At 43.5% G+C, this 25,181-nt stretch overlaps 2 protein-coding genes and 1 pseudogene across 2 annotated transcripts; 1 reads left to right on the top strand and 2 right to left on the bottom strand.

The window, feature by feature from the left end:
• Positions 1–8,677: 8,677 nt before the first annotated feature.
• Positions 8,678–13,991, bottom strand: LOC124691024 (annotated as a pseudogene).
• A 562-nt stretch (positions 13,992–14,553) lies between these two features.
• On the bottom strand, positions 14,554–17,878 carry LOC124688920 (mRNA-decapping enzyme subunit 2-like). The gene is made up of 8 exons (XM_047222541.1): positions 17,778–17,878; positions 17,553–17,704; positions 17,311–17,438; positions 16,881–16,979; positions 16,092–16,244; positions 15,475–15,578; positions 15,236–15,303; positions 14,554–14,915 (listed from the first exon to the last, which is right to left on the bottom strand). The coding sequence occupies exons 1-8, from the start codon at positions 17,861–17,863 to the stop codon at positions 14,734–14,736; spliced, it is 972 nt and encodes a 323-aa protein (XP_047078497.1). The 5' UTR covers positions 17,864–17,878; the 3' UTR covers positions 14,554–14,733.
• A 249-nt stretch (positions 17,879–18,127) lies between these two features.
• Positions 18,128–24,458, top strand: LOC124693542. Its single transcript, XM_047227019.1, has 3 exons — positions 18,128–18,281; positions 18,678–19,080; positions 23,810–24,458. The coding sequence occupies exons 1-3, from the start codon at positions 18,152–18,154 to the stop codon at positions 24,087–24,089; spliced, it is 813 nt and encodes a 270-aa protein (XP_047082975.1). The 5' UTR covers positions 18,128–18,151; the 3' UTR covers positions 24,090–24,458.
• The last annotated feature ends 723 nt before the right edge of the window (positions 24,459–25,181 follow it).

The raw sequence follows: 25,181 nt of genomic DNA, 5'->3' as shown, positions 1-25,181 counted from the left end.
AACACTGGACAGCAGTCAAGAATATCCTGAAGTATTTGAAAAGAACTAAGGATATGTTTCTTTGTTATGGAGGTGACCAAGAGCTCGTTGTAACCAGTTACACCGATGCAAGTTGGAACACTGATCATGATGACTCTAAGTCTCAGTCTGGGTACGTGTTTATATTGAATGGTGCTGCAATAAGCTGGGCAAGCTCAAAGCAGTGCACGGTGGCAAAGTCTTCAACAGAATCGGAGTACATAGCAGCTTCAGAGGCTTCATCAGAAGCGGTATGGATGAAGAGGTTCATTGTAGAGCTCGGTGTGGTTCCTAGTGCATTGGACCCACTAGTCATCTATTGTGACAACATGGGTGCCATCGCCAATGCACAAGAACCAAGGTCACACAAGAGGCTGAAGCATATCAAGCTGCGTTATCATTCGATTCGCGAGTACATCGAAGATGGAGAAGTAAAGATTTGCAAAGTACATACGATCCGAATGTAGCGGATCCGTTGACTAAAGCTCTCCCTAGGGCAAAGCATGACCAACACCGAGAATGCCATGGGTGTTAGGTACCTTACAATGTAATCTAGATTATTGACTTTAGTGCAAGTGGGAGACTGTTGGAGATATGCCCAAGAGGCAATAATAAAAGTGGTTATTATATATCTTTGTGTTTATGATAAATGTTTATATACCATGCTATAATTGTATTAACCGAAACATTGATACATGTGTGTTATGTAAACAACAATGAGTCCCTAGTAAGCCTCTTAACTAGCTTGTTGATTAATAGATGATCATAGTTTCATGATCATGAACATTGGATGTTATTAATAACAAGTTTATGTCATTATATGAATGATGTAATGGACACACCCAATTAAGCATAGCATAAGATCACGTCATTAAGTTATTTGCTATAAGCTTTCGATACATAGTTACCTAGTCCTTTCGACCATGAGATCATGTAAATCACTTATTCCGGAAAGGTACTTTGATTACATCAAACGCCACGCTGCGTAAATGGGTGGTTATAAAGGTGGGATTAAGTATCCGGAAAGTATGAGTTGAGGCATATGGATCAACGGTGGGATTTGTCCATCCCGATGACGGATAGATATACTCTGGGCCCTCTCGGTGGAATGTCGTCTAATAGCTTGCAAGCATATGAATGGTTCTTAAGAGACCACATACCACGGTACGAGTAAAGAGTACTTGTCAGGAGACGAGGTTGAACGAGGTATAGAGATACCGATGATCAAACCTCGGACAAGTAAAATATCGCGTGACAAAGGGAATTGGTATCGTATGTGAATGGTTCATTCGATCACTAAGTCATCGTTGAATATGTGGGAGCCATTATGGATCTCCGGATCCCGCTATTGGTTATTGGTCGGAGAGAGTTCTCAACCATGTCTACATAGTTCGCGAACCGTAGGGTGACACACTTAAGGTTTGATGTCGTATTAGTAGAACTTGAATATGGAATGGAGTTCGAAGTTTTGTTCGAAGTCTCGGATGGGTTCCCGGACATCACGAGGAGTTCCGGAATGGTCCGGAGAATAAGATTCATATATAGGAAGTCATTTTATAAGTTTGAAAATGATCCGGTGCATTTATGGAAGGTTCTACAAGGTTCTAGAAAAGTCCGGAAGAAATCACTTTGGAAGGCGGAGTCCCGGAGGGACTCCACCTCTCATGGCCGGCCAACCCTAGAGGGGTGGAGTCCCAGGTGGACTCCACCAAGGGTGGCCGGCCACCCCCCTCATGGAAGGGTGGGAGTCCCACTTGAGGTGGGAATCCCACCTTGGGTAGGTTTCCCTACACATGGAAGTTTTTGGGTTGGGGTCTTATTCGAAGACTTGTAGTCCAACACTTGGGGGTTCCACCTATATAATGAGGAGCAAGGGGAGGGGGCCGGCCACACCAAAGCCATAGCTGGCCGCACCCCTCATAGTGGCCGGCCACCACCCCCTCTCCTAAACCCTAGCCGCCCCACCTCCTCCACCCCTCCCGCAACGCTTAGCGAAGCTCCACCGGAGATCTCCATCGACACCGCCACCACGCCGTCGTGCTGCCGGGATTCAAGGAGGAGCTACTACTTCTGCTGCCCGCTGGAACGGGGAGAAGGACGTCGTCTTCATCAACACCGAACGTGTGACCGAGTACGGAGGTGCTGCCCGATTGTGGCACCGTCAAGATCTTCTACGCGCTTTTGAAAGCGGCAAGTGATCATCTTCTGCAACAACGAGAGCCTCCTCTCGTAGGCTTTGGAACTCTTCAAGGGTTAGTATCGTTCATCCCCTCGTTGCTACCGTCTTCTAGATTGCATCTTGGCTTGGATTGCGTTCTCGCGGTAGGAATTTTTTTGTTTTCTATGCTACGAATCCCTACAGCGTCGTGGCACGGAACTTTGCTGCAGCCGGGAACGGAGCGCACCGGTGCTTGCCAGCGATGCAGGCCTCACACAGCTGCTCGACGTGGTCGACCACAGGAAGCCCACGCACCATGTTTGTCCTGGACATTTTCCGGAGGCTATCGAATCTTTGGTGCATGAAGCGCATGTGCTAGTGCCAAGCCTCATCGTCGGTGTGCGCCGCCAGGCACACATGCTGCACAATCTTCAGATGTGCTATGTACAACCTGTTCCTGGTGCGAGGGACCTTGGCGATCAGCAGCATGTCTTGGTCCCGTACCGTCATGAAATAGTGCTCGACGTGGGTGGGGAAGCCGAGCTCGTCCAGCTGGCCGATGCTGACGATGCTGGACTTCAGCTTCGGTATCCAGTAGACGTTTGCGAGCTCATGATGCCGCTCGCCATCGATGGCGAACAAGACGGTGCTGCGCCCGCAGATGTCGACGATGGAGCCATCCCCGAACCGCACCTTGCCTGACACGACGCGGTCCAACTCAGCGAAGATATCCTCGTCACCAGTCATGTGGTTTGAGGCCCCAGTGTCGAGGTACCACGCGGGGTCGACGTCGTTTGGCGCACGTCGGAGCACGACGCGTGCACGCTCCTCGTTGAGGAAGATGTGCTCCCCATCAGCAGCGAGACGTCCACCACTGGACCAGGCACGACAGGCCCGGCTGTCGTGGCATGGACAATCTCCACGACAGTGGCCATGTGGAGGCCGGGCTCCTCGTCGTCCTCATGCTGCGTGAGGTGGACTGCCGCCGCCGCCTCGTCGCACTGCTTCTTCCTGCACTCCCGGGCCCAGTGTCCCTTCTTGCCGCAGTAGTGACACTTTTCGCGATCAAGATCATCGCCGCCGCCAGACGGTGGTGTGCCCTTCTTTGGAGGTGGAGTGGTCTTCCGCGCGCCAGAGCCCTGGCCGCGGTCACGCCCACCGCCAGCGCCAACATCACTCCCGCCGCTGGGCTTCTTCTTGCGCGCCTCCCACTGCTCCTCTGTCAGCAGCAGCTGGTCGCCGGCGTTCGTGCCGCCCGGCTCGCCATCAAGTCGTTCCTCAACAGCACGCAGGTGGCCCACAACCTCCTCGACAGTGAGGGTGGCTGGGTCCATCAGCGTCTCCATCGAGAATGCAATCTGGATGAAGCGGCGTGGAACCACAAACAAGAATTTTCGCACTACCTTCTCATCGTCCCAGGCATCACCGAGGGAGCGCTGTGTCGCCGCCAGGGTGGAGATGCGCATGCCGAAGTCCTCGATCCGCTCACCGGGCTTGAACATGATCGACTCGAACTCGGTTCTGAGCCATCGCACGCGAGTGTCGCGCACGCGATCGGTGCCCTGGTGCTAAACGCGGATGGCCTCCCATGCAGCCTTGGCGCTGCTTTTCCCGATCAGCATCGGGTGCATCTCCGGTGGCGTGGACCGCAGCAGCGCCACGAGGGCCTGCTTGTCCTCCCGGCGAGAGATAGAGACGTCCTCGATCGCGTCCCACAGCGACGCCGCCTGCATGTTCACCTCCATGACCATGGCCCAGTTGGTGTAGTCGCCGCGCTTGAGCATCGGGAAGACAAGGCCCACGCCGCTGCTGCCGCCGCCGTCACTCACTTTACGAAAAACAAGATTGGGGAGCAGCGAGGCTAGGCACTAACTTTGTAGATTTCACAGCCGCCAGGAGCTCCCCCTATATATATGCGCACACAACAGGGGGCAGAGCCATTAGTTGGTTGAGGTGCCCCCGATCAGGGCGTTTAGGAGATAAGTGACGTAAAGAAAAGGTCCTCCTAGACGTTGGTCCTGTGGGCCACTCCATTTTCTTTTAACGTCAAGTGTTTTGACTATCTCCTTTTGTCTATCAAATCAATTCAACATTCTCCCCTTTGATCATTAGGTTTAGCCCCATGTTGCCATCTTGACGTCCATTTGATGCTATTCTAGGTCAAAATGAGCTACCAGAGCCATAACAACCCTACAAGAATTTTTACATGACACATGAGAGAAAGTCTTATTGTAATCGATTCCTTCTCTCTTTGTGAACCCTTTTTCCACAAATCTTTCTTTGAATCTTTCGATGTTTCATTTGGAGTCGTCCTTAGTTTTGTAGACCCATTTGTAGCCTACTCTTTTGGCACCATTAGGAACTTCTTGTAAGTCCCAACCATCGTTTGAGCTCATAGATTTCAACTCGTCTTCCATGGTAACTTGCCGCATTGATGAATTCAAAATTTTAATGGCCTCATTATATGAGATTTGATCCTCCAACTTTCCTATATCATTTACATCCTCACTCATGTAAGTGAATAACCATCTGAGATGGCTTTCATTCCTTGTTTCTCGATGTGATCTTCTCACAAGAGATGGTGGTGGGGAGGGGCATCATTATTATAAGGATATTCTTCATTATCTGACTGGTGATTGTCTTCACCTTATGGATTTCCATTATCATTAGTTTCAGAATCGCCATCAGATTGAGGACCTAAACTGTGAGATCTAGTCTCAACACGAGATGGGATTCTCCTCTGCATTGGTAGAACGGTCTCTTTCATAGTAGGGGAAGGAGAACACGCCCTCTTTTCCTCAAGATCAACCTTCCTTATTTTCGTAACTTCATTCTCCTCGAAAAATACCTCTTGCCGAGTCTCTACATACTTAATGGTATGACCAGGGCAATAGAAACGATATCCCTTTCCCCAATGTGGGTATCCGATGAAAAAACAACTAACTATTTTTGGATCTAACTTCTTAAGTTGTGGATTGAAAACTCTAGCTTCAGCAGGACAACCCCACACACATCGTCCATATCTCGTAAAGTGTGTTCGGTGCTAACTTAGTGGGAGCAAGATTTCAATATGTGCAGCCGTCTTTGATGCCTCCATCCATAGGCTTACTGGCAAACTTTCATGATTAAGCATGCTACACACCATATCCATAAAAGTACGATTGCGACACTCAGCCACACCATTTTTCCGAGGTTCACAAAGCATTGAATAATGGGCAACAATTCCATTCTTAGCTAGGAATTTAGCAAAGGGTCCTGGAATTTTCCTATAAGGAGCATGCTTACTGTAATACTCTCACCCGCAATCAGATCGTACAACTTCATTTTTTTGTATTCAATTGGTTCTCAACTTTGGCTTTAAACAATTTGAATTTGTTCAAAGCTTCCGATTGATCACTTAATTATAGGGTAAATATACCCATGGCGGGAAGTGTCGTATGTAAAGGAGATGAATGAAGCAAAACCATCTATAGAATTTACATTAAGAGGTCCACATATGTCAGTATGAATGAGTTCGAGGACACTTGTGGCGCTTACTGCTCATTTCTTAATTGTTTTTTTTCCTATTTACCTTTTATGTAATTGATGACTGCAATTGCAAGGTTCGTTTGTAGCTAGTTTCGAAAGTAAGAATATCAAACCACAGAGAGTTAGTTTGCAAGATATCTTAATGCTCATAGTTACCGTTATTAAAGTATACTTATATGAAATCTAGTAATGCAAGTAATAATGTGAGTTTTTAAGAATGTTTGAATGAACCAGATGCTAGAGATTCCAACCTAGGGGGTGGAGTATGAAGTTTTAAGATGAAACTGCAATAGGCGAAGGAGTTATTAAGGAGGTGTGGATACAACGCTAACAAGAGGTATTAATCATAATTATGGCCTACTACTGATGTAGATGGCCAAGGAAGAGAAGGCTAACATATATCATCCGAGCCGCCAGCTTCGAGAAAAAGGCTGAACACACAAAGGGATAGTGATAACTTGAAGCATATGAAGGCTGTGAGGCTGTAACGTTTGGCTTGTGCATGCGAGAAAAACGAAACCCCTTTCCTTCCATCGAGATCACTACACCCCACACACTATAATAACTAGGGGGCAACAAACACCACTACTCCTTCTTCAAGTGTCCAACGCCGTCTTGTGCAAAACGATACATGTACCTAGGACAAATTAGAACATGGAAAAACCTTTCTTGTGTTGACATCAAACATAAAAAAAATCCATTTAAGTAGGGAACTGCTCTTTCACCATCTAGCTCCGCAAGATAGCCATCGGAAAACACGTTGACAACCAACAACTACAATCCATACTTTGGATATCCTCGGCAGAGTTGACAGAGGATAAGTATGGCTGGCTTCCAGCCACATCTTGATGTCGACACGACGCTTGGACGCATTTTTAGATTAAATTTGAGGTAGCTTTGCGTTCAGCAAACATTGTTTGTGCGTCCTTGTGTCCGTCAAAATGCATGTTTCCCTCTATATGCTCCCCTAATGAATGCACGGCCCATAAGGGTTGCCCTTTCATGACCATGTGCCAGCCACACAAAAGGAATCTTTGCCCCTCTCTCTCCTCCTCTAATAATGCATGCCCATACGACATGCCTTTGCCCTGCCAGATGCGGTAAAAAAAGGGCAGAGCCGCTGAGGCAGGTTGGCGCAAACGGATAATGAGCTAATTTATAGTTCGTGACCCAACAAAAACAGATCAAAACAAATACAAGTTATGTCCAAAATCCACCAGGATAATTTTTGATGCTCCATACTTAGTTTACACCAATTTCTATATGTTTAGTTTACACTTCATGGCATTTTTATGCATTTTCTAGAACTAACCTATTAACAAGATGCCACAGTGTCAGTTCTTGTTTTCTGCTATTTTTATATTTCAGAAAGGTTGTACAGGAAATATTCTCGAAATTGGATGAAACAAAAGCCGAAGTTTCTATTTTGCTGTCACGAAGATGGAGTCCAAAAGGGAGACGGAGAAGAGCCAGGAGTTGGCCACACCACCCCTAGGCGCGGCCCACCCCTGGTCGCGCCTAGGTATGGTGTGGGTCCCTCGGGCACCCACCGACCTCGCCCTTTCGCCTATAAATTCACATCCTCGGGAAAAACCTAAACACCTGAGCCTACATCCACAAAAAGTTCTGTAGCCGCAGCCATCGTCGACCCTAGTTCGGGAGGGTTCTGAAGCTCTTCCCGACACGCTGCCGGAGAGGGAGATCATCACCGGAGGCCTCTTCATCACCACCGCCTCCGAAGTGATGCGTGAGTAGTTCATCTCTGGACTACGGGTCCATAGCAGTAGCCAGATGGTTATCTCCTTCACCGTTAAAAAGATCAAGTCCGCCGTCGGCAGGGTCTTATCGCTCACTAGCAGCCCCAGATACTGAATCTGCAGGTTGCCCAGTTTGCAGTTAAGCCTGCTGGTGATCCTCAACCTCCCCGGCTCTGCAACCCCTGTCACAACTGGCACACTCTTTAAGAAGTTCATCTTTTGTCCCGACATGTTCTCGAAACATAGTAGGATGAGCTTTAGGTTAGCAGCCCCCATCCGAGTAGGATCAATTAGGATCATGGTATCATCTGCATACTGGAGATGGGTGACACCCCGAGGGATGAGGTGAGGCACAACCCTGTATGTGCCCAGATTCACTCGATTTAGATAAAATAACGGCAAGAGAATCCACCATGAAAACAAATAGAATCGGGGAGAGGGGTCCCTTGTCACACTGCCTTGCATTTTCTAAAATAGTCCCCAACCTCCCCATCAACATTGACAGTTGTGTGGCCCCCAGATACCACCTCCATCAGGCGGCGAACAATCATCGTGGAAAAACCCTTCCTAAGGAGCACCTCCCGAAGGAAATCCCAGCTCAGACAATCATACGCCTTCTTAAAGTCGAGCTTGAGAAGTAAGCCTCCCCGCTTCTTTATCCGCAGCTCATGCACAATCTCATGTAGCGCAAGCACATCCTCGTGCAGGCATCTACCTTTAATGAAAGTCATCTGACTTCGGACAATGGTCATGTGCGCCAACGGAGCAAATCAAGCCGCATATGCCTTGGCCATGAACTTAAAAATAAAATTAATCAAAGCAATCGTCCTAAACTATTTAATGCAGTCCGTGCCCTTCACCTTAGGGATGAGCGAGATAGCCCCATAGTTGAGACGAGCGATGTCGAGCCTCCCTAGGACGAACATAGGTCCTTTGAAGGTTCCCCAGAACTTCTTGAAGAACAACACCGGCAAGCCGTCCGGCCCAGGAGCTGTCAGCGATGGGTTCACAACCTGGCTATGCTGGCCAAATTCTCAAACATAGCCAACCTAAACAAGAGAAGCTTTCAGAGTAATTGAATAGCAGGTATCGACTAAATTATACTACTCAGCTTGAAGTCATGCAGATAACCGTCCATGTCAGGTAGCAAAATAGCGGTTACATTTCTGTCAGCTCCAGGTACATGAAAGTTACACAAGTTCAGTGAACATCCTCTTCTATAGCTCCACACACAAAACCTTTCAAATGAGATGACGGTGTTGAGGGCCTGGCAACAAAAGTAATAAAAACATAATGTGAAGATGTCCCACTGACCCAATATCCATAGAAAAACATGCCATTAGTGAAAATGCAGTTTGAATTGCATTATTATTTGATCTATTTCGGACTGTAAACACATAAAAGGTTTTGCCTGAATAAGTAAATCCTGAGTCATGTCTACTTGCTGTGGAAAATTGAAAGGAAGCAAGCCCAGCTTTCAGAGAAAAGACCATATATATTCCGTACAACTGAATACTCACACGATAACTGCCTAGTATATGAGCTAAGTGGGCCTAGCCAACACTCAACACATGTGTATCACTAGGTGCATTTTTGTTTTAAAAAGAAATATTTGCACTTTTACCATGTAGACATAATAGACATATTCCATCTTACAATACATAGGAAAACCAATCTAGGTTATGTTTATCACCCATGTAGCATGAAAACAGTTTCATAAATCCTTGTGTACCTAATACCAAACAATATGTGGATTCTGTAAGAATGTAGTTGCAGATAATTTCATAAAGAAAAATAGAGCAGAAGTTCTTTAGGCATAATATAGCTTAGTGTTGATCACAAATTATGAAGATCTCTATAATGAAATTAAAAACTGAGGGCAAATAAAAATGTATTCAGAAATATTACAAACCTGCTGGCTAAGGAGAGAACTGAACACGTACAAATTCTTCCTTGTAGCTAACACTTCCATCACATGAATCTCGACATGTGTACACAATTATTGTTGCCCAATCAAGGGGGTCTGGTTCTTTTTCAACATGGAAGTAATAGAGCAGCTGTGGCATTATCTGCATGTATAGTAGAAATATATATAATGTGAAACCAAAAGCAAAAAAAAATGTGTCTGGTCAATGAAAGGGAAGCAATAGTTATCTAGAACAATGCTCCCATGTTCTTATCTCCACGCCCCCCTGCACATCATATGCGTTTTTCCTAAACCCTAACTGCGCACCATGGCACCAGGCCAGAGAGGCTTCAAGCCTAAGACACTAGACTTGATATGGCGGTTAGGCTGTTTTGTGGAAAACTGCTCTTCCAATGGGTCCTCTTGAAGTAATAGAGTGACTTTCCAACTCATTATCATTTGCAAAGTCATTTATCAAGGCCGGTTTCCTGTCATCCACTGAGAAACTAGCATCCAAGGCAATCCTCCAATAATTATATAATATACAAGTGGCATAAGGATCTACCTTCCGAACCTGCTTGGCGAAAGAAAATAAACGAAGTAGGTTTTCCTAGGGTAGAAATAACACACCACTAGAGATACTATACATGCATATCAACATATAAATGCATTAGTGAATTCAATGTGCGTAGATGTGTTTTCGTTGAAGAATTCCAATATTCTATACTACAATACTGACGGCAGAATGCATTTCCAAAATTTGTCCAGATTTAGTACATGTATATTTGTCCCTACACCTGTACAGAAGAATTCAGAAGCTATGATAAAACTCTACTATTTGCCTCTTCTCTAGGCGGTAAAAGATAGGAGTCTGGCTGATGCCGGAATGACAGAGGTGAAGTCAGGACAAAAACCAAGCAAACGTTGAGTGTACATGGAGGGTCGATATTGAAGGAACATCACGTTCTGACTTGCCTCTGATAAGTCAGGTAGGCATGAAAGTAACATAAACACCAAGAGTAATAATGCATCACATAAACAAAAAGGGTGATAAGACATGCATATACTTTTAGAGGAAAGGCACAAGGCCCAGCTTTTGATTGAAAGCCCAGGTTCACTTGGAATATCAGTCTTACACGAAACGGTTCAGATTCAAACAGTAGGTACAGAAGTAAAACTGAATAGTATCATAGTTCATAAAAATCTTTTTCGTGGACAGAAAATAATAAGCTGAATAGTTCATAGAAATTGAAAGTTGTCCTACCTGAAATTCAAAGCCAAGCGGGCCATTACAATAGATGCACGATGGAATATCAGCCTCTGATAGAGACCCAGATGATACTGCCCAAAGAGGTTCTGCACCTTCCTTCCTATGGTACCTGCATGACAAAATAATTAAAATTATGAATACGTTTTTTTCGCAAGTAATGCTCAATCTAATTGTTGCCAGGTCTAAGCAAGTGTTTTGGATGTATGTTGAATGGCAAACTAAACAAAATTGATGTGTAGTGAGATTTTATATTGCTTTGTAATTAGATTTTTGTTATTGTTATAGTTTAATTGTTGCATTTGTTGCAAATATTTGTTGCTTTTATTGCTCATGTTGCATAGAAGTGTACCATCATTGCAATTTCATGAAAATAAATGTTATGATAATCTATGGTCCTTTTGCCAAATGATTTAATTTTTACTACACATTTTTAATGCACTTATTGCACACAAATAACACTCATGTTGAAACCTAAAAAACCGTTGCATAATCATTAAATTTTGCTGCAAGTTATTAAATTTCTTCTTGCAATATATACTAAATGGATGAAGAAATTGTTAACATGGAGCCTTCAATGGTGACACAGGCAGAGTCCATGGTGACCTGAGCAGTATGGCTAGCAGTTCACATGACATCAAGGCCATTTGATGCCAAAAATTCATGATTCGTTATAATAAGATAGGACAGTGTTGTAAAGAGGGCCAATCCAGTGTTGTGGGAACTCACAGTCCTATAGGTAGTCCAGAAGGTCAATCAAGTGGCGGTATCAACAGACCTACACCTAGTCATGTCCTTAGTATAAAGAATAACCAGAAGATTCACTAAAACCCATGATGACCAAACACCAGTACCCATGACAATACAAGCCACTTATTCAACTTGAAACGGTACATCGTGTTCCAATAGCAATTGTGGCGCAAAAGTAAGACCGAACACTAGTTTTGTCGATCCAAAAGCTAAAACACAAACAAAAGTCTGACTTGTTCACACTCAAAAAAAAAGTATACTCGTTCACACTCACCTCAATACTTGACTTCCTTTTCTTTCAGTACGGTCTCGGAAAGATGCCCAGCATGTATTGTCTTCATCAGCCTGCGCATAAGTTGTAGCATTTTACTGAATAAATAGTAGCATTTCACTACAAATAATACAGAAAAGCACGGAGAAAACCTCAAAGTGGTCCATAAATGCTTGCATCATGACATCTGGTTCGACTTGTCCTTGCACACCCATCAGTTCCGACTTATCATCACCAGAACTAGTCGAAGAAGAGGGCTCGGTTTCACCAACCACCAGATATTCGGGCCATCTGTGGCCAGGAAATACTACAAATAGTACAAACGGCAACAAATTACATGGGAGGTACAACGAACACCTAAAGAACACTGAAACAGTCGACAACCTTTCCCTGCGCCTGGAAGAATAGAACCATCGGGTGAACTGGGTATTCGACATAAATCGTTCTCGTGACCAGCGCGCCAATGCAATTCCTGAATAACATTACCGAGAATAACTCATTATTCAAGCAGGGGAGGTAAACAAATAAAGCTAAATGTACATGTGAGAAATTTTGGTACCTGATGCTTCCTAGAACAGTATCTTGTGTTCCCACAGTGGCTGCAAAAGTTTTCACCTTTCCATGTAGCACACCAATCACAAAGCCAAATATGGACTCCTAATAGAAATATTTCAAAGGAAAAAAAAAATACATGACTCAGTGTCTTAATTACTCATCGTACTCCAATAATTCAACCACACAAGAAAATCAGTGCATAGCTTTGTGATCCAATAATTATATTATCGAAAACGTAGTGACTACTGGAGGGAAGATGTCAATAATACAACAGAAATATGTCCTATATAGCAGAGTAGCTATCTGCCTGCACAACTTCAAAAGCTAGTTTCGTACTAGGAGAAATGCAGCTCAATAGCACAAAACATGTAGAACTAAAAGCAAAAAAGCTACCTCCTGAACATTGTGATCCGACACACCCCTTAGGTTCTTCAGCTGCATAAAATTCATTATCCTTGGGCAGCTGGCACCGGAAGACCTTCACACTGCAGCACAGTTCACCGCAATCGATCAAACAAGAAATGCAGAACTTCAGGCTAAAACACTAGACAATCGACAGCAATGCTACCGTACGTACCTTCTTCTAGGATTTGCTGCCCTGTCCTTCCCCTGCTCATGCTGGTCTAGTTGTAAGCATGACATGGATGGGCACATAAACACAAAGAACATGCGGTGGTAGTCTGTCTTATGGGGTGCGTTAAGCTGCACAGATGTAACCAATTTTGTTGGCAACCCTAAATATAAAGGAGGATCTAGAGTTAATATTTACGGATGAAACAAACCTGCAAGACGAAACGCAGTGGGTCGCCGCAGAAGCCACAGCAGCTGGACCTTCCTGATGGCAAATTGACAGGATCAAGCCAGGCCTGAAAAGCAAACACGTTGCTCATAATTAAAGAACAGTTCAGATGACATCACGATGTAAGATGAATGTACTACTTAAAAAAGTATAGGCATATGCACCGGGGCACCGCCAGCTTTACTGGGGAAGTGCTGGGGAAGAAAAAAATGCCAGTTTTGTGGTCTCTCCCGTAAGACACCTAAGGTTACTCGAGGCTCTAAGTCTTCACCATCCTCATCATAATTATCATCATCGTCGTCGTCGTCATCATCATCATAATCATCATCATCGTCAACAATGTAATCCCTTTCGAATATGGCATTGGGCTCTGTTTCCACATCGCTGGTTGCGTGATGATGCTGCAACACTTTGGCGTCATCGACCGTCTCATCAGAGGCTATGTTAAGATTCTGAAGCTTGTTGGTGTGAGCTTCCATGGTTCGTGGCGCTTGGCGGCAAGGCAGTTGATGCGCGAGGGGACGAATGTCGCCACAGTAGCTGAGAAAAGAAGAAAAACAAGATCACGCAACGAATATAAACTATCAAAGCGGCGGCCGGCACCGTCGGAGGGGCGGCGGTACAAACCCTAGCGGCTTCGTTAACAGTCGTGACTTGAGAGCTGAGGCGTTTTTTTAGGCTTCGCTAGTTCACGTGATATATGGACCAAATTTTCGCTGCCACGCGCGACGCCGTCCGATCTTGCGCTATCGAGCGCTAGGCCGTCTGTCAGCCACTGCATATCGTTTTATCAGGTTCAGAGTTTCAGTTAGCTCAGTTAAGTGTGTGGTACTGGTATACCTCGATACCGATCGAGGCGACAAACAGCATGACGGGCTGCACAAGGCCGATGATTTCTTCGCTGATGGCTCGCTGGTAGAGCTACGCCGGCCACAATGTGCTTGGCGAGGTGTACCTCGTACCTGATCGGAGCAAACGTCATTAGCCTATGGTGGCGATATATCGATCCAAGGCGTGATGCTGAACATTTCTCAGGCCATTTTTGCATTCCCTTTATGCAAATTTTATGCTGCCATGATCATTGTACACAATATTTCTCATCTTTGTTATTGTTATGCAATATATATAATTATTCGAATATATTGACAGGTTGTGCATAAATGCATTTTTAAACATGTAGAAAGCAATATAATGATTGTAGTCTCGCACAAGGGTGATTCAACATTTTGACTGTCCAAACAGTAATTGACATTCAACCACAATATCGAGCCTAGATTTGAAATATGTGAATATCCAAACAGGATACTAGCACTCAACCTCGACATGAATATCCAATGATATTTTTGCATTCGAGCCAATGCAATGCCGAGCTTTTGCATGTCTACATTCAAACAGAGCCTTATACATCTGTATGTTTGTGACACCACAAATTAAAGCAAGACGACCGCAATTTGGAGCAAGATGCATGTGTTGTTTCATAGAGGACACCCGGTTATTCTTGCTCTAGGTCTACATTTCAGACATCACATATAGGCACCAAGTTAGAAAAGCAAGAACTTAAGCGGGAAAAGGTATGATATTAGAACAGCTCAAGAGAGTTGTAACACTTCATGTAATCTAGATTACAGATACCAACACAGGGAGACGATTGTCGTGGATTTCAGTTAAACAACAAGGGAGGCTATTCACATCAAGGGTACAGGAGTTCATGACCTGTCAGGATCCTAGGTAAGTAGAAAGGATTCTTCCATCGACTGTAGGATACTCGCCGTATCGAATCTGAAGTTTCTGAAGCTTTTACCAGGACGGTTGTCAACATGCTGCGGGTCAGACACTGCTCTATGAATCACAGGGTTCTCGACAGGCACAGTAACACCTGAGGGATTCTTCGCTTTCCACACGGTACCTGTGCAGTGATGTTACCACAAATGTTAGCGCAAGGTTCGCAGCCATGGAAGAAAGCAGTACATGTCCAAACAGGTTCAACATGACCAAATGGGTATATATAAAGCACTGAAAGTTGCTCATGAAGATAATAACTATGACTACTCTGGCCTCGAATGTGTTCTATTTGTGTATTATCTGGCATTTGATTCACTTTGGAAACACATATAGAGAAAAGAACTTGGCAAGTATTAAGCAAAAGAGTCAACACGGAACTACATCATGACAATTCAGGAATGTTCATCTTGACCATCAATGGGTATAAAAGGAAGCAGAATAAACCTCTAGCAGATGCATCTGACTTCTGGTATACTGGTTGACGATGTGTACCTATCCATGCTTTTAGACCCCTGGGACACAAGCAAAAGAGTAAGGCACCAAATAATGCAGAGCCACCAGAATTACATTGAAGAAGCAGAACCGACCAAACATGCTAAGATGCTAACATCCAACCATGGTGGTAATGCATAACAACGTCTGCATACAGAATTATATAGAATGGAGGTAAAAAAGATACTGACGTCAGAAATGGTGCAACCATATAGAGCTTCATCCCATTCACTCCACGAGAGATTGCATCATCACTAGCAGGTAGAAGATCATCAATTTTGTGCCACGAGATCTCCTGCCAGATTTGCAGACAGCCATAGCTTAGCAGTGATCATTTCTCTTATATTTAACAAAAGAAAGGGTTCAAAACAGAAACGGCATAGTAAATAAAAAGCAACCAATGCAAACAGCAATAGCTTAAATATCAAGCACAATAATTAGTGAACGCTAAGCTATAGCTTAGAGTATAGGGCATAATAACAAGAAACTGCAAGCAGTTTGGACACATGACTAAAATTTTCAAGCCAAGGAAATAAGAAACATGCACCAGTTAGCAGTTTTGAAAAAATAACACATGATTACGTTGCGCTACTTATCAGGCTGGATGCAGTGTCTTAGTTATGATCATTCATTTACAACCTGTTATTTAGTAAGGAGAAAACAGTACACAATACAGACTAAACAGACATGTTATGGATAAAAGAACCATGTCAGATATACCATACCATATCTGCCGAAAAGTTTCTTGATAGGTGCACACAAAAAATTAGCCATAAAAAGATGAGAAAAGACTTTGAAAATTGCATACACTGATCTCTTTCTTGGTTTGAGGTGCAAAAACAGTATCTTCCTTAACACCCGTAATAATATAGAGCCGAACTCTTTGTTGCCCAATTGAAACTTCAATGTGGTCATCCAGTTTCAAAAGCTTGGAAACATCACACCCAGTTTCCTCAAGAACCTGCATCATGTTGCAAATAAATGTCACTTAAGGAAAATCAGTAATGTAATAAATGGTGGTGAAGTGTTATATTGGACAGGACCCACAGCAAACTGGACAAAAGATAAACTATGACAACCTGGAGATCTTCACGTAATTTATGCAGAGAAGCTAGCGCGCATAAACACAGCTAACTGATGCTAAATTGGCCAAATTCTCATTTCAGAAAAATAGGACGGACAACTAGGGAGCTGTGCAGCCTAGCAAAGAACACATGCAACAGTGAAATAATGGCTCAAAACTGGAACCTTTTAATTCTGTAAAGTTCTTCAAATTGAAGATTTACTTGCTATATTTGGCATCGTGATACATTGTTAGTGTGGTCCATCGTTAGAGGATCCTTTCAAATGTCTGAGGGGGACACTTATGCAATAGAGAAAGACGTAAACATTAACTCAAGAATGTGATGTGTTTGGGTGCGATAGAATATCTATAGCTTTAAAATTTGAATTCTAGGAACTAATCTGTCGAAGTGAAGGACTCTCATGTTCAGCGAACCAGAAACTGACTGTCCAGCAATATCTAAGAACATCAGTGCTTCACAATGCGGTTCATGGGAACTGCAAAGCAAAACATGGATGAAGCCCAGAAATTTACCTCTCTAACTGCACAAGTATGATCTTCTTCATCTTTGCTCCTCTTTCCGCGGGGGAAGCTCCAACTGGCACTAGACTTCCAGCCTTTCACAAGTAAGCACTGCACAGAAGGGAGCAAACCTTGAGATAAAACAAAATCTTGAGGAAACTGTTGGCTACTAGGGTCGAGAAGCATAAGCTGTAAATTGATGTATATCGCAACAACTGAGTGCGAAATTGTTTGTACTGAAGTTTGAGGCAATTACGTGATCAGCCATCTGTAAGAGAGAGCAATTTGATAGCACACAATAATATGATTTAAGTTGCATCTTTTCCGAGCAGGGCGGCTGATATCAGACGTGCTTATTTCTAAATTTAGGTCTTAATACCTAAACACCATTGAGGGAGGCAGTTACAATATGTTATAGGATGCGCGTAAAAGGAAGAATTACCCTGTCATGTGTGTCATCGAGGATGATGGCGCCGGAGACGGGGACGCGGAACTTGTAGTGGGTGAAGTCCTTGTAGATGTCGTCCAGGTGCGCGCGGTAGGGCCTGAGAGCGTTGCAGCTGTTGAACACTACACACACAACAACGGCGACAACAAGTCGGAGTTAGCCACGAACCAGCGAAACATCATCTCTGATAGGGTTTTTTGGAGTCATGAGCCGTAACGAGAGGGATTGAATCTTACTGAGGGTGGTGAAGTCCTTGAAGGAGAGGGACTTGAGGGAGGGGTTGCTCTCGACGGAGTTGTCCTCGTAGAACCAGTGCGCGCACTCCAGCAGGAACAGGATCCGCTCGAACGACTCCAGATCCTCCTTGGGCACGTTCAGCACGAACCGGCTGCCACCAGCAGATTGGATTTGGATTTGGTTGGACTCGGATGAACTTGGGATTGGGGGTTAGGGCTACGAACCTGCAGAGATCGTCGAGCAGCTCCTGCGGCGGCAGCTGGCCCCTCGACGTCGACCGGTTCAGTCCCCCGCCGCCGGCCATCGTCATCCACCGACCTTCGCCGCCGCCCACCGATTGCCTCCCTCTCTCTCTCTCTCTGGTCTCGCTCACTGACTGCAGGCCGGACTCGAGCAGAGAGTAAGAGACCCGTGACTCCAGCAGGAAAACGTATTCGTTCGGGTTACGTAAAATGAAAGTGAAGACGCACAAACGCTTTACGTATATCTCAACAGAATACGCTCTCAAGCAGGAAAACGCATTCCAGTTGGCTTGCGGGATTAAAAAAAAATCCAGTGGAGACAGCGAAGGAGCGGAGGAGGCGAGGCGGAGGAGGCCATGATGCCGCCGGCGCTGCTAGGCTTACCGCGCTCCTCGTCGCCGTCGGTATCCTCTTCGCCTCTCTGCCACGGCCGCCGATCCGCCGTCCAGCGCCATCGCTCGCCGTTCCCCTCCAAACCCGCCGCAGGTCCTTCCCCTCCGCTCTCCCCTCCGATTGAAATCCTCTGTACGGTTGGGGCACTGGGTCATCAGGTTACGCCGAACCCAGTCAATTTCACACCATATATGATTCGGCATGCGTAATTCTGTACTTGTGTATCCTGAACGAGAATGGAGGCTTAGTAGGTCGGCCCCAATTGGGCATTTGGTTTGCCGTGTGGCTATTACCAAGCCCCTGTCGCTGCCAAACGAGCCTAATTCAAGAACTGAGCATGGTAGTTCGCGCATTTAGCATTTTATTTATTCTTCGCATATGGTTGAACGCAAGTTATCTTTTATCTGGTGCATTTTTATTTGTGAACATCACTGCACAGTGCCAGCTTGCTGCCCCCTTGACATATTTGGCATCCATGCTTATTTACAGGAGTATGCTACGCCAGCCAAGCAGTTGAACTGCTGCCGTCTTTGTACCCTGGAACGGGCATCGTCGTTCGGGATGCGCGGCTGGAGGACTGCTGGGAAGTTGCAGACACTCACTGCGGATCCTTCTTTCCGGGCTACAAGTTCCCGTTAGACCTCGTTCTCCGGCTCGACCGTTACATCGCCCTCCTATCCGGTTTCGCGGTTCCACCTGGCTGCACGAGGACGTGCCTTGTCGCGGTGAACCCTGCCGCGGTTAACAGCACTGTCAGTATCGAGTGTGGGGATCTGACGGATGCCGAGTTTCATGGGAAATATGGCGTCAGTAAAGGCTCAATTGCTGGTATTCTCACGGTCGACACGGTGGCGGACTACCTTCCAAGACGGGGACCTCTCAAGCAGAGAAGGTACATCGCTATTTGCTTGAAACTTAAATACGCAAGTTTTTTTCCAGTTTCTAGATGCTAGAATCGTTTAGGCTGTGTAGGTGCAACTATAAGCTATAAATGTTTCTAAGCACCCATATCATTGATGTCAAATTGATTATGCCTTGTAATACCAGTGTTCTCATTACTTCTTCATGGCTTACCTATTGTATCTATTCTACAAGGAGATGTGGGTATAATCACAGTTTCTATAGCTATTTAGATGCTAAATTTTTTTAGACATGTAGGTGCATCATCATGTGTCTGATAGCTATTTGCTCCTACCTTGTTGTCTTGACATTGATATGCACTACATTTTATAACCTCGACTTAAGCCAGCAGTCACGCGCTGTTAACATAACCTGTCATGGAATACCAATATAATATTATAGTCAAGAATTTGCACAATTGAAGGTGATAGACAACATAACATTCTACTCTTGTTACCTAGTTCTCTAAATCTCCATGGGAAGCCGAAAACAGAAGTGGGGTGTCCTTAGCTAACTACAGATGTAAGGAAACCTGAGAAAAATATTAGAGTTACCAGAAGTGTAAAACTAGCTCTGCAGTCTATGGAAAGCCAACCGGCCGAACCAAAACTCAACCGTCAAATCTTTTTTTAGCTTAGCTGGTTGTGGCATATGATTAGAAGCACAGGGGATAATAATAAGCAAGTTGCTAAGAGAAAATGTGTACTAGTTTTCTTCCCCAAAATAGGAACAGGCTGGGGAGCTGATATTGGGGATTTTGTTCAAAACTGATGCAAGTTAGGTTTCCTATATCTCTTGAGCAAAATTTGTAAAAGCTCCTTGCCTCAAATAATGGCTCAGGGTAACAATTTTCTTTCAAGCACTGGAGACAAGGAAAATTTTACTCAAACTAAAAAAAGTCAAGACATCTAAAATATTTACCTCAAACTAAAATTAGTTCCTTGCATTTAAGCCGCCTTTGTAGCTGCATTTCAAGAACTAAAAAGGTTGAACGCAAATATTAGAACCAAGATAGTAAATCGTACTGATTCTAGTCCAACTTGGAAAGCAAAGTCTAACATCCTCAAGTCATGCTATATTAAATGTGCATGTAACTGTTTCTCCAAAACATTTTGAAAAATAATTCATCAACTGAATCTTTTGAGAGTGCCTCTCCCCTGTGGTATTTTTTTCTTCTTATTCTGCCATGCTACCAGCAAGAGTGGACAAACTTGGTGTTGCCATGTTGCTATTTTGATAGTGCATGTCATATAGCTTTGCAAAAGGAAGTATCACGTCATTGTCTCACTGCATCAGTCTTCTAAGAATACTGGTCATATATTTTATCAATCGCATACCATACAATCATAAGCATGATTACTTAGAATGTTCCGTGATCTGTGTTCCAGGATTGCATATTCAATTTAGTCACAGGTTATAAGATAACAGGATTTACGCCTCATCGCACTATAGCATGATAGTAATGCGTAATCAACTAATCTTGTAGCCTTTTTTATAATTATGATGACTCATGTAATTCTCGATTATATAATGCATTTTAGTTTCTAAAAAATAAATTGTTGCTCTATCTTTATGCGTAGTTGCTCTGCTTTCTTTTATAGTTATATATTGATGTGGGATCTGGGGACCCCATTACTTTTTCCTTTTTGTTTGTGTCTGTCTTCTTGTGCTTGACTAGAACCAAAAGTTTATAGTCATCTAGTGTTCCTACACCATGAACATAGAATTCTCAGTTGAATGTTATAGTTTCAGATGACCCTTCTCTTCACCACAAACAAACCATAGTTCGAAACGAATCCAAACCCATAAAACTCTGCTTTAACTTGTACAAGATGAAAAACATCATCACGAGTATAAGATTCCAGTACTCAAACTATATGGATGCATTTGAATAAAATGCAATACCCAGCAAATTTAGTGGCAAGTGTATTATTATCACAAAAGGCCAGTGTCGTCAAATTTAGCGGCTGTGCAGTCGCCTTGTCAGTCGCCAATTCTTTTCCCACCAGCATCTGCGCTTAGTGACGTTGCTATCAGAGCGTCACCAACACCTGGTGAGCTGTGCCGCAAACCCCAGTAGTCCCTTGTGTTTTGTAGCATATACTCCTGCCATGCCACCTACTGACGCTGGCTCACTCCTTTCCCTTTCCAGTGTGAATGCTTTTCTCATATGCTTTTCCATTCCGTTAGCCAGCAGCAGCAATACTCCCTCCGTTCCAATGATTAAGGCTTACAAATTTAGTTAAAAGTCAACATCGTCTAAGTTTGACCCATGTTATAGAAAAAATATAAACAATTACGATACCAAATAAATATTAGTAGATTCATTTTTTAAAAATAATAATATATTCGTTTCATCTTGTAGATGTTCATATTTTCTTCTTTATATTTGGTCGAAATTTGCAAGATTTGACTTTTGACTAAATTTATAAGCCTTTATTCATCGAAACAGAGGTAGTATGTTTTATGGTTAGTAGCTATTAGTATGTTTTTCTTTTTCACTAGGCTACAAGATTAATTATTTATTTACCTTGCTTGCTCTACATATTCCTATCCTATGATGACTATTGTGCATCAGTAAAATGTTTCACATGTTGCTGTTTTTGTGGGGTCCAGCTGATTTTTTTCCACGGCACTGGTCCTACATGTCAGTACTGGCTGCAAATACAAAGTTAAATTAATTTGATGAATGTGATTTTGTTTCTTTCCATATCTCTGAGGCAATTACACAAACCTAAAGACAGGAAGATTCTTTTATTTCTATATATGCGCTAACATAACCTAAGCAATAGATTAGTTGTTGGTCACTTGGTCCAGAACTATGAAGGTGGTGCACATGCAACCATCGTGATCCCATGTTTTCCAATTATTTTCGTTTTTTTCTCCTTTTCCTTTTAAATTTTCATACTATTTCTTTCTGGGTCTAGCATGTGATCCCAGATATGCCTTGACCAGTTTTTCATCACCTACTAGCCACCCACTTGGCTTTTATGGTATTCTCCCAGCCAATAATGATGCAACATAGGAGTATCTTAGAACATGCCATATTAAATGTGTATAGGACTACTCTCAAAACATTATTTTAATAATTCATCGACTCAATCTTTGGAGAGCGCCTCTCCCGTGTGATAAAAAAAATCTTATTCTGTCATACTAACAGCAGCAGTGTGGAAACTTAGCATTGCTGTGTTGCTCTTTCACTAGTGCATGTTGTAGCTTTGCAAAGAGATGTATCACATCATCTTCTCACTTCCTTAGGTTCCTGAGAATCCATATTGTATAAACTCCTCAAATGGCATAAATCTACTCAACGTGACAACATGTTCTGTGATCTGTGTTCCAGGATTGCGCTCATAGGTTATAAGACAATATGATTTACGCTCATCGCACTATGACATGGTAGTAATATGTAGTTGTGTAACCTTTTCTTGTCTAAATCATGACGACTCATGTAATTCTCGACTACATAATGCATTTCAGTTTCTCAAACCAAAATGTTGTTATTATCTTGCCTGGATGCATGAGTTCTTGTGCTTCCTTCTATGGTTATGTATTGATGTATACCTTTTTCTTTTTGTTTGTGTGTCTTTCCTTTTGTACTTGACTAGAACCAAAAGGCTATATGGTCATCTAGTGGTGCCTATAGCATAACATAGAATGGCTAAGGTGAATGTTATTGTTTCAGATGACCCTTCTGTTTACCGCAAATGAACATCATGGTTCGAATTGAACCCAAACCTGTAAAACTATGGGTTTACTTGTAGAAATGAAAAATATCAACACGAGTATAAGATGACAGTACTCAACCTATGTGCAGGTATTTGAATAAAATGCAGTACCCAGCCAATTTAGTGGCAAGTGTATTAGCACAATATTGGTTCATTGCTGTTTATTTTTACAATTCATTGTAAAAAAGTGTTACAATTCGAAGCTCGATTGGGATAAGATGCAACAACTTGTGCAATATCACTTCTGATATTTTCAGAAAACAAAATATATAGAAAAGCAACCAATAAAAAGAATAAACATTCATTTGAATCCTGATGTCTACCATATTTTAAGAATGCACAACTAAACATAACTATGTATCTAGTATAGGACACACTTTCTGCTCAATGAAAATAATATGCAAAACCCTGGGTGTTCTTTAAAATTATAGGGCAAGCTTCATGCATCTCTAGTGCAGCTTTTAATCTCACTGGAATACTATTCATCCTTGACAATCTTGTCCGACAGTAATATGTTTAGGTACTAACTAGATCATACTTCTCAATTTTCCCGGTTCTATCTAGTATCTATGTTTACTTTGTAGTCATGTTCTGTTGAGATGTCAATTTCCTAATATGTTCTACTTTATAGCTACTCCCTACCGATACGAAATGCAGGCTCTTTACCTGCATAAAGTTGGAGAAATATGAAATAATAGGGGGAGACCATGTATATGCTTTGCTTCATCAAGAAAGTTTGAGGGAATGGGTCCTCTTGTGACATTCATCTGAGTATTGGACACAATTACCTGAGTCGACTCATTCTAAAATATTCCCTCAATAGGAAAACTTTCAGCCTGAAATTGGTTGTGCTAATTTTAGTCTGCATGAAGTACTCAGCATTGCAAAACCTTCTCACGCAGATCATTCTGCATGAAGTGTTCTGAATATGTACATGCAGCAAGTAGTTTCTCCCTCTTGAAAGTCACCCAAGTTCCTTCCAAATATGTGCAGAACAGGTATTGCATACATAGCAAACGTCGCGGTTCGAAAGGAGGAACGTCGAAAAGGAATCGCTAAGATGCTCGTCGCGGAAGCTGAGGCACGAGCAAGGAGTTGGGGATGCCGGTCTGTGGCCTTGCACTGTGATGTAAGTAACCTCGCTGCGCTGCGGCTGTACAAAAGCCAAGGTTACAAAAGCATCCGTGTACCAGAAGATGCCAAGTGGCCGGCACCTAAGATAGCTGAAGGAGTGCGCTATGACTTCATGATGAAGCTAGTGCCCAAGAATTAGGCTGTTATAGTTTCACAGACCACAAGAAATGAAACATGTAGATAGATGCTACAGAGCTGATATGTAGATACTCCAGAGGTACTATGGAGGTGCCCCAGCACGTCTCTTCTCATGTATAGCAGTTGGTGTATAGTACAGGGTGCATATCATACATGTATATCATATAACAGCTACAGTGTATTGTTTCGAAAAAAGTGTAAGGATTTCGAGACTTCATTTCTTCAGACGAGCTGACCCAGAACTCCTGGCAAGTAGCTTGGGGAGCAACAGAAAATTCTTACAGCTTCCATGCATCCCCATTGCTGTCATGTCATGTACACAAGTTCCTTTTGTTTTTCATCAGAGTTTATTCAGTTGTGCAGGGTGTTCTGCTTTGCCTCTCATTCTAATGACTGACAATACTTGTGAAGATTGTTCCCAGATATGAATCACATATTTTTAAGTCGATGTTGTAGTCTCCCTGTGCTGGTTCAGGTATGTGTCTCTGCTGCTCTGTACTGCAGAAACTGTAAGGTACAATCCACATTATCTCGGTGCGCCGTACATCTTCGGTTCCTCATAACTTTCAACTTTTTTTTCTTTCTGATGCAGCAATTCAAAACATGAACCCTAAAGGGTGCACCCTGGGACTGTTGCCTGTCAGCAGAGAGGGTGCCAGTACGCTAGGTGGCATAGTGGTCTCTTTATGATGTTCTTGACACCAAACCAGGTACGCCCGTAACGGCCCCCTTTTCCCCTCTCAACTGTATGGTTGTTGGAGCATTGCTGATGATGTTCCTGTTGTGTAGAGCCGATTCCGTTTGAGGGGAGGAAATGGGGGAGAGATTTTGCTGTTGGGTGGGTGGGGTGGGGGAGATGGAACTGAAGAACATGTCACATGGGACGCATGCACGCACTGTCCTGGAAGGGAGAAGAGAAGCTCATCTGAACTGATCATCATCTCCGCACCACACCACCAGCACAGCAGGTGAGGTGAGGTGAGGCGAGATCGTTGGATCTGTGCATAATGCATGTGATCTCAACGAATTCTAACGCTATTTATATGTGCCTTCCCTTTTGTTTTGTGCCCGGCATTATGCAGTACACGTACCC

Source organism: Lolium rigidum, chromosome 2 (genome assembly GCF_022539505.1).
Source record: "Lolium rigidum isolate FL_2022 chromosome 2, APGP_CSIRO_Lrig_0.1, whole genome shotgun sequence".
Classification (NCBI taxonomy): domain Eukaryota; kingdom Viridiplantae; phylum Streptophyta; class Magnoliopsida; order Poales; family Poaceae; genus Lolium; species Lolium rigidum.
Note: the sequence above shows the minus strand (reverse complement) of the source record. Positions and strands in the feature narration are given on the sequence as shown.

Excerpts from the sequence above, each read along its gene's own strand:
- LOC124688920 (XM_047222541.1), bottom strand. The coding sequence starts at position 17,863 with ATGACGATGGCCGGCGGCGGGGGACTGAACCGGTCGACGTCGAGGGGC. Across the intron at positions 17,705-17,777 it reads CTGCTCGACGATCTCTGCAG|CCGGTTCGTGCTGAACGTGC; the intron begins GTTCGTAGCCCT and ends TGCTGGTGGCAG. Across the intron at positions 15,579-16,091 it reads AAACCAAGAAAGAGATCAGT|GAGATCTCGTGGCACAAAAT; the intron begins GTATGCAATTTT and ends CAAATCTGGCAG.
- LOC124693542 (XM_047227019.1), top strand. The coding sequence starts at position 18,152 with ATGATGCCGCCGGCGCTGCTAGGCTTACCGCGCTCCTCGTCGCCGTCG. Across the intron at positions 18,282-18,677 it reads CCCCTCCAAACCCGCCGCAG|GAGTATGCTACGCCAGCCAA; the intron begins GTCCTTCCCCTC and ends GCTTATTTACAG. Across the intron at positions 19,081-23,809 it reads GGACCTCTCAAGCAGAGAAG|AACAGGTATTGCATACATAG; the intron begins GTACATCGCTAT and ends AAATATGTGCAG.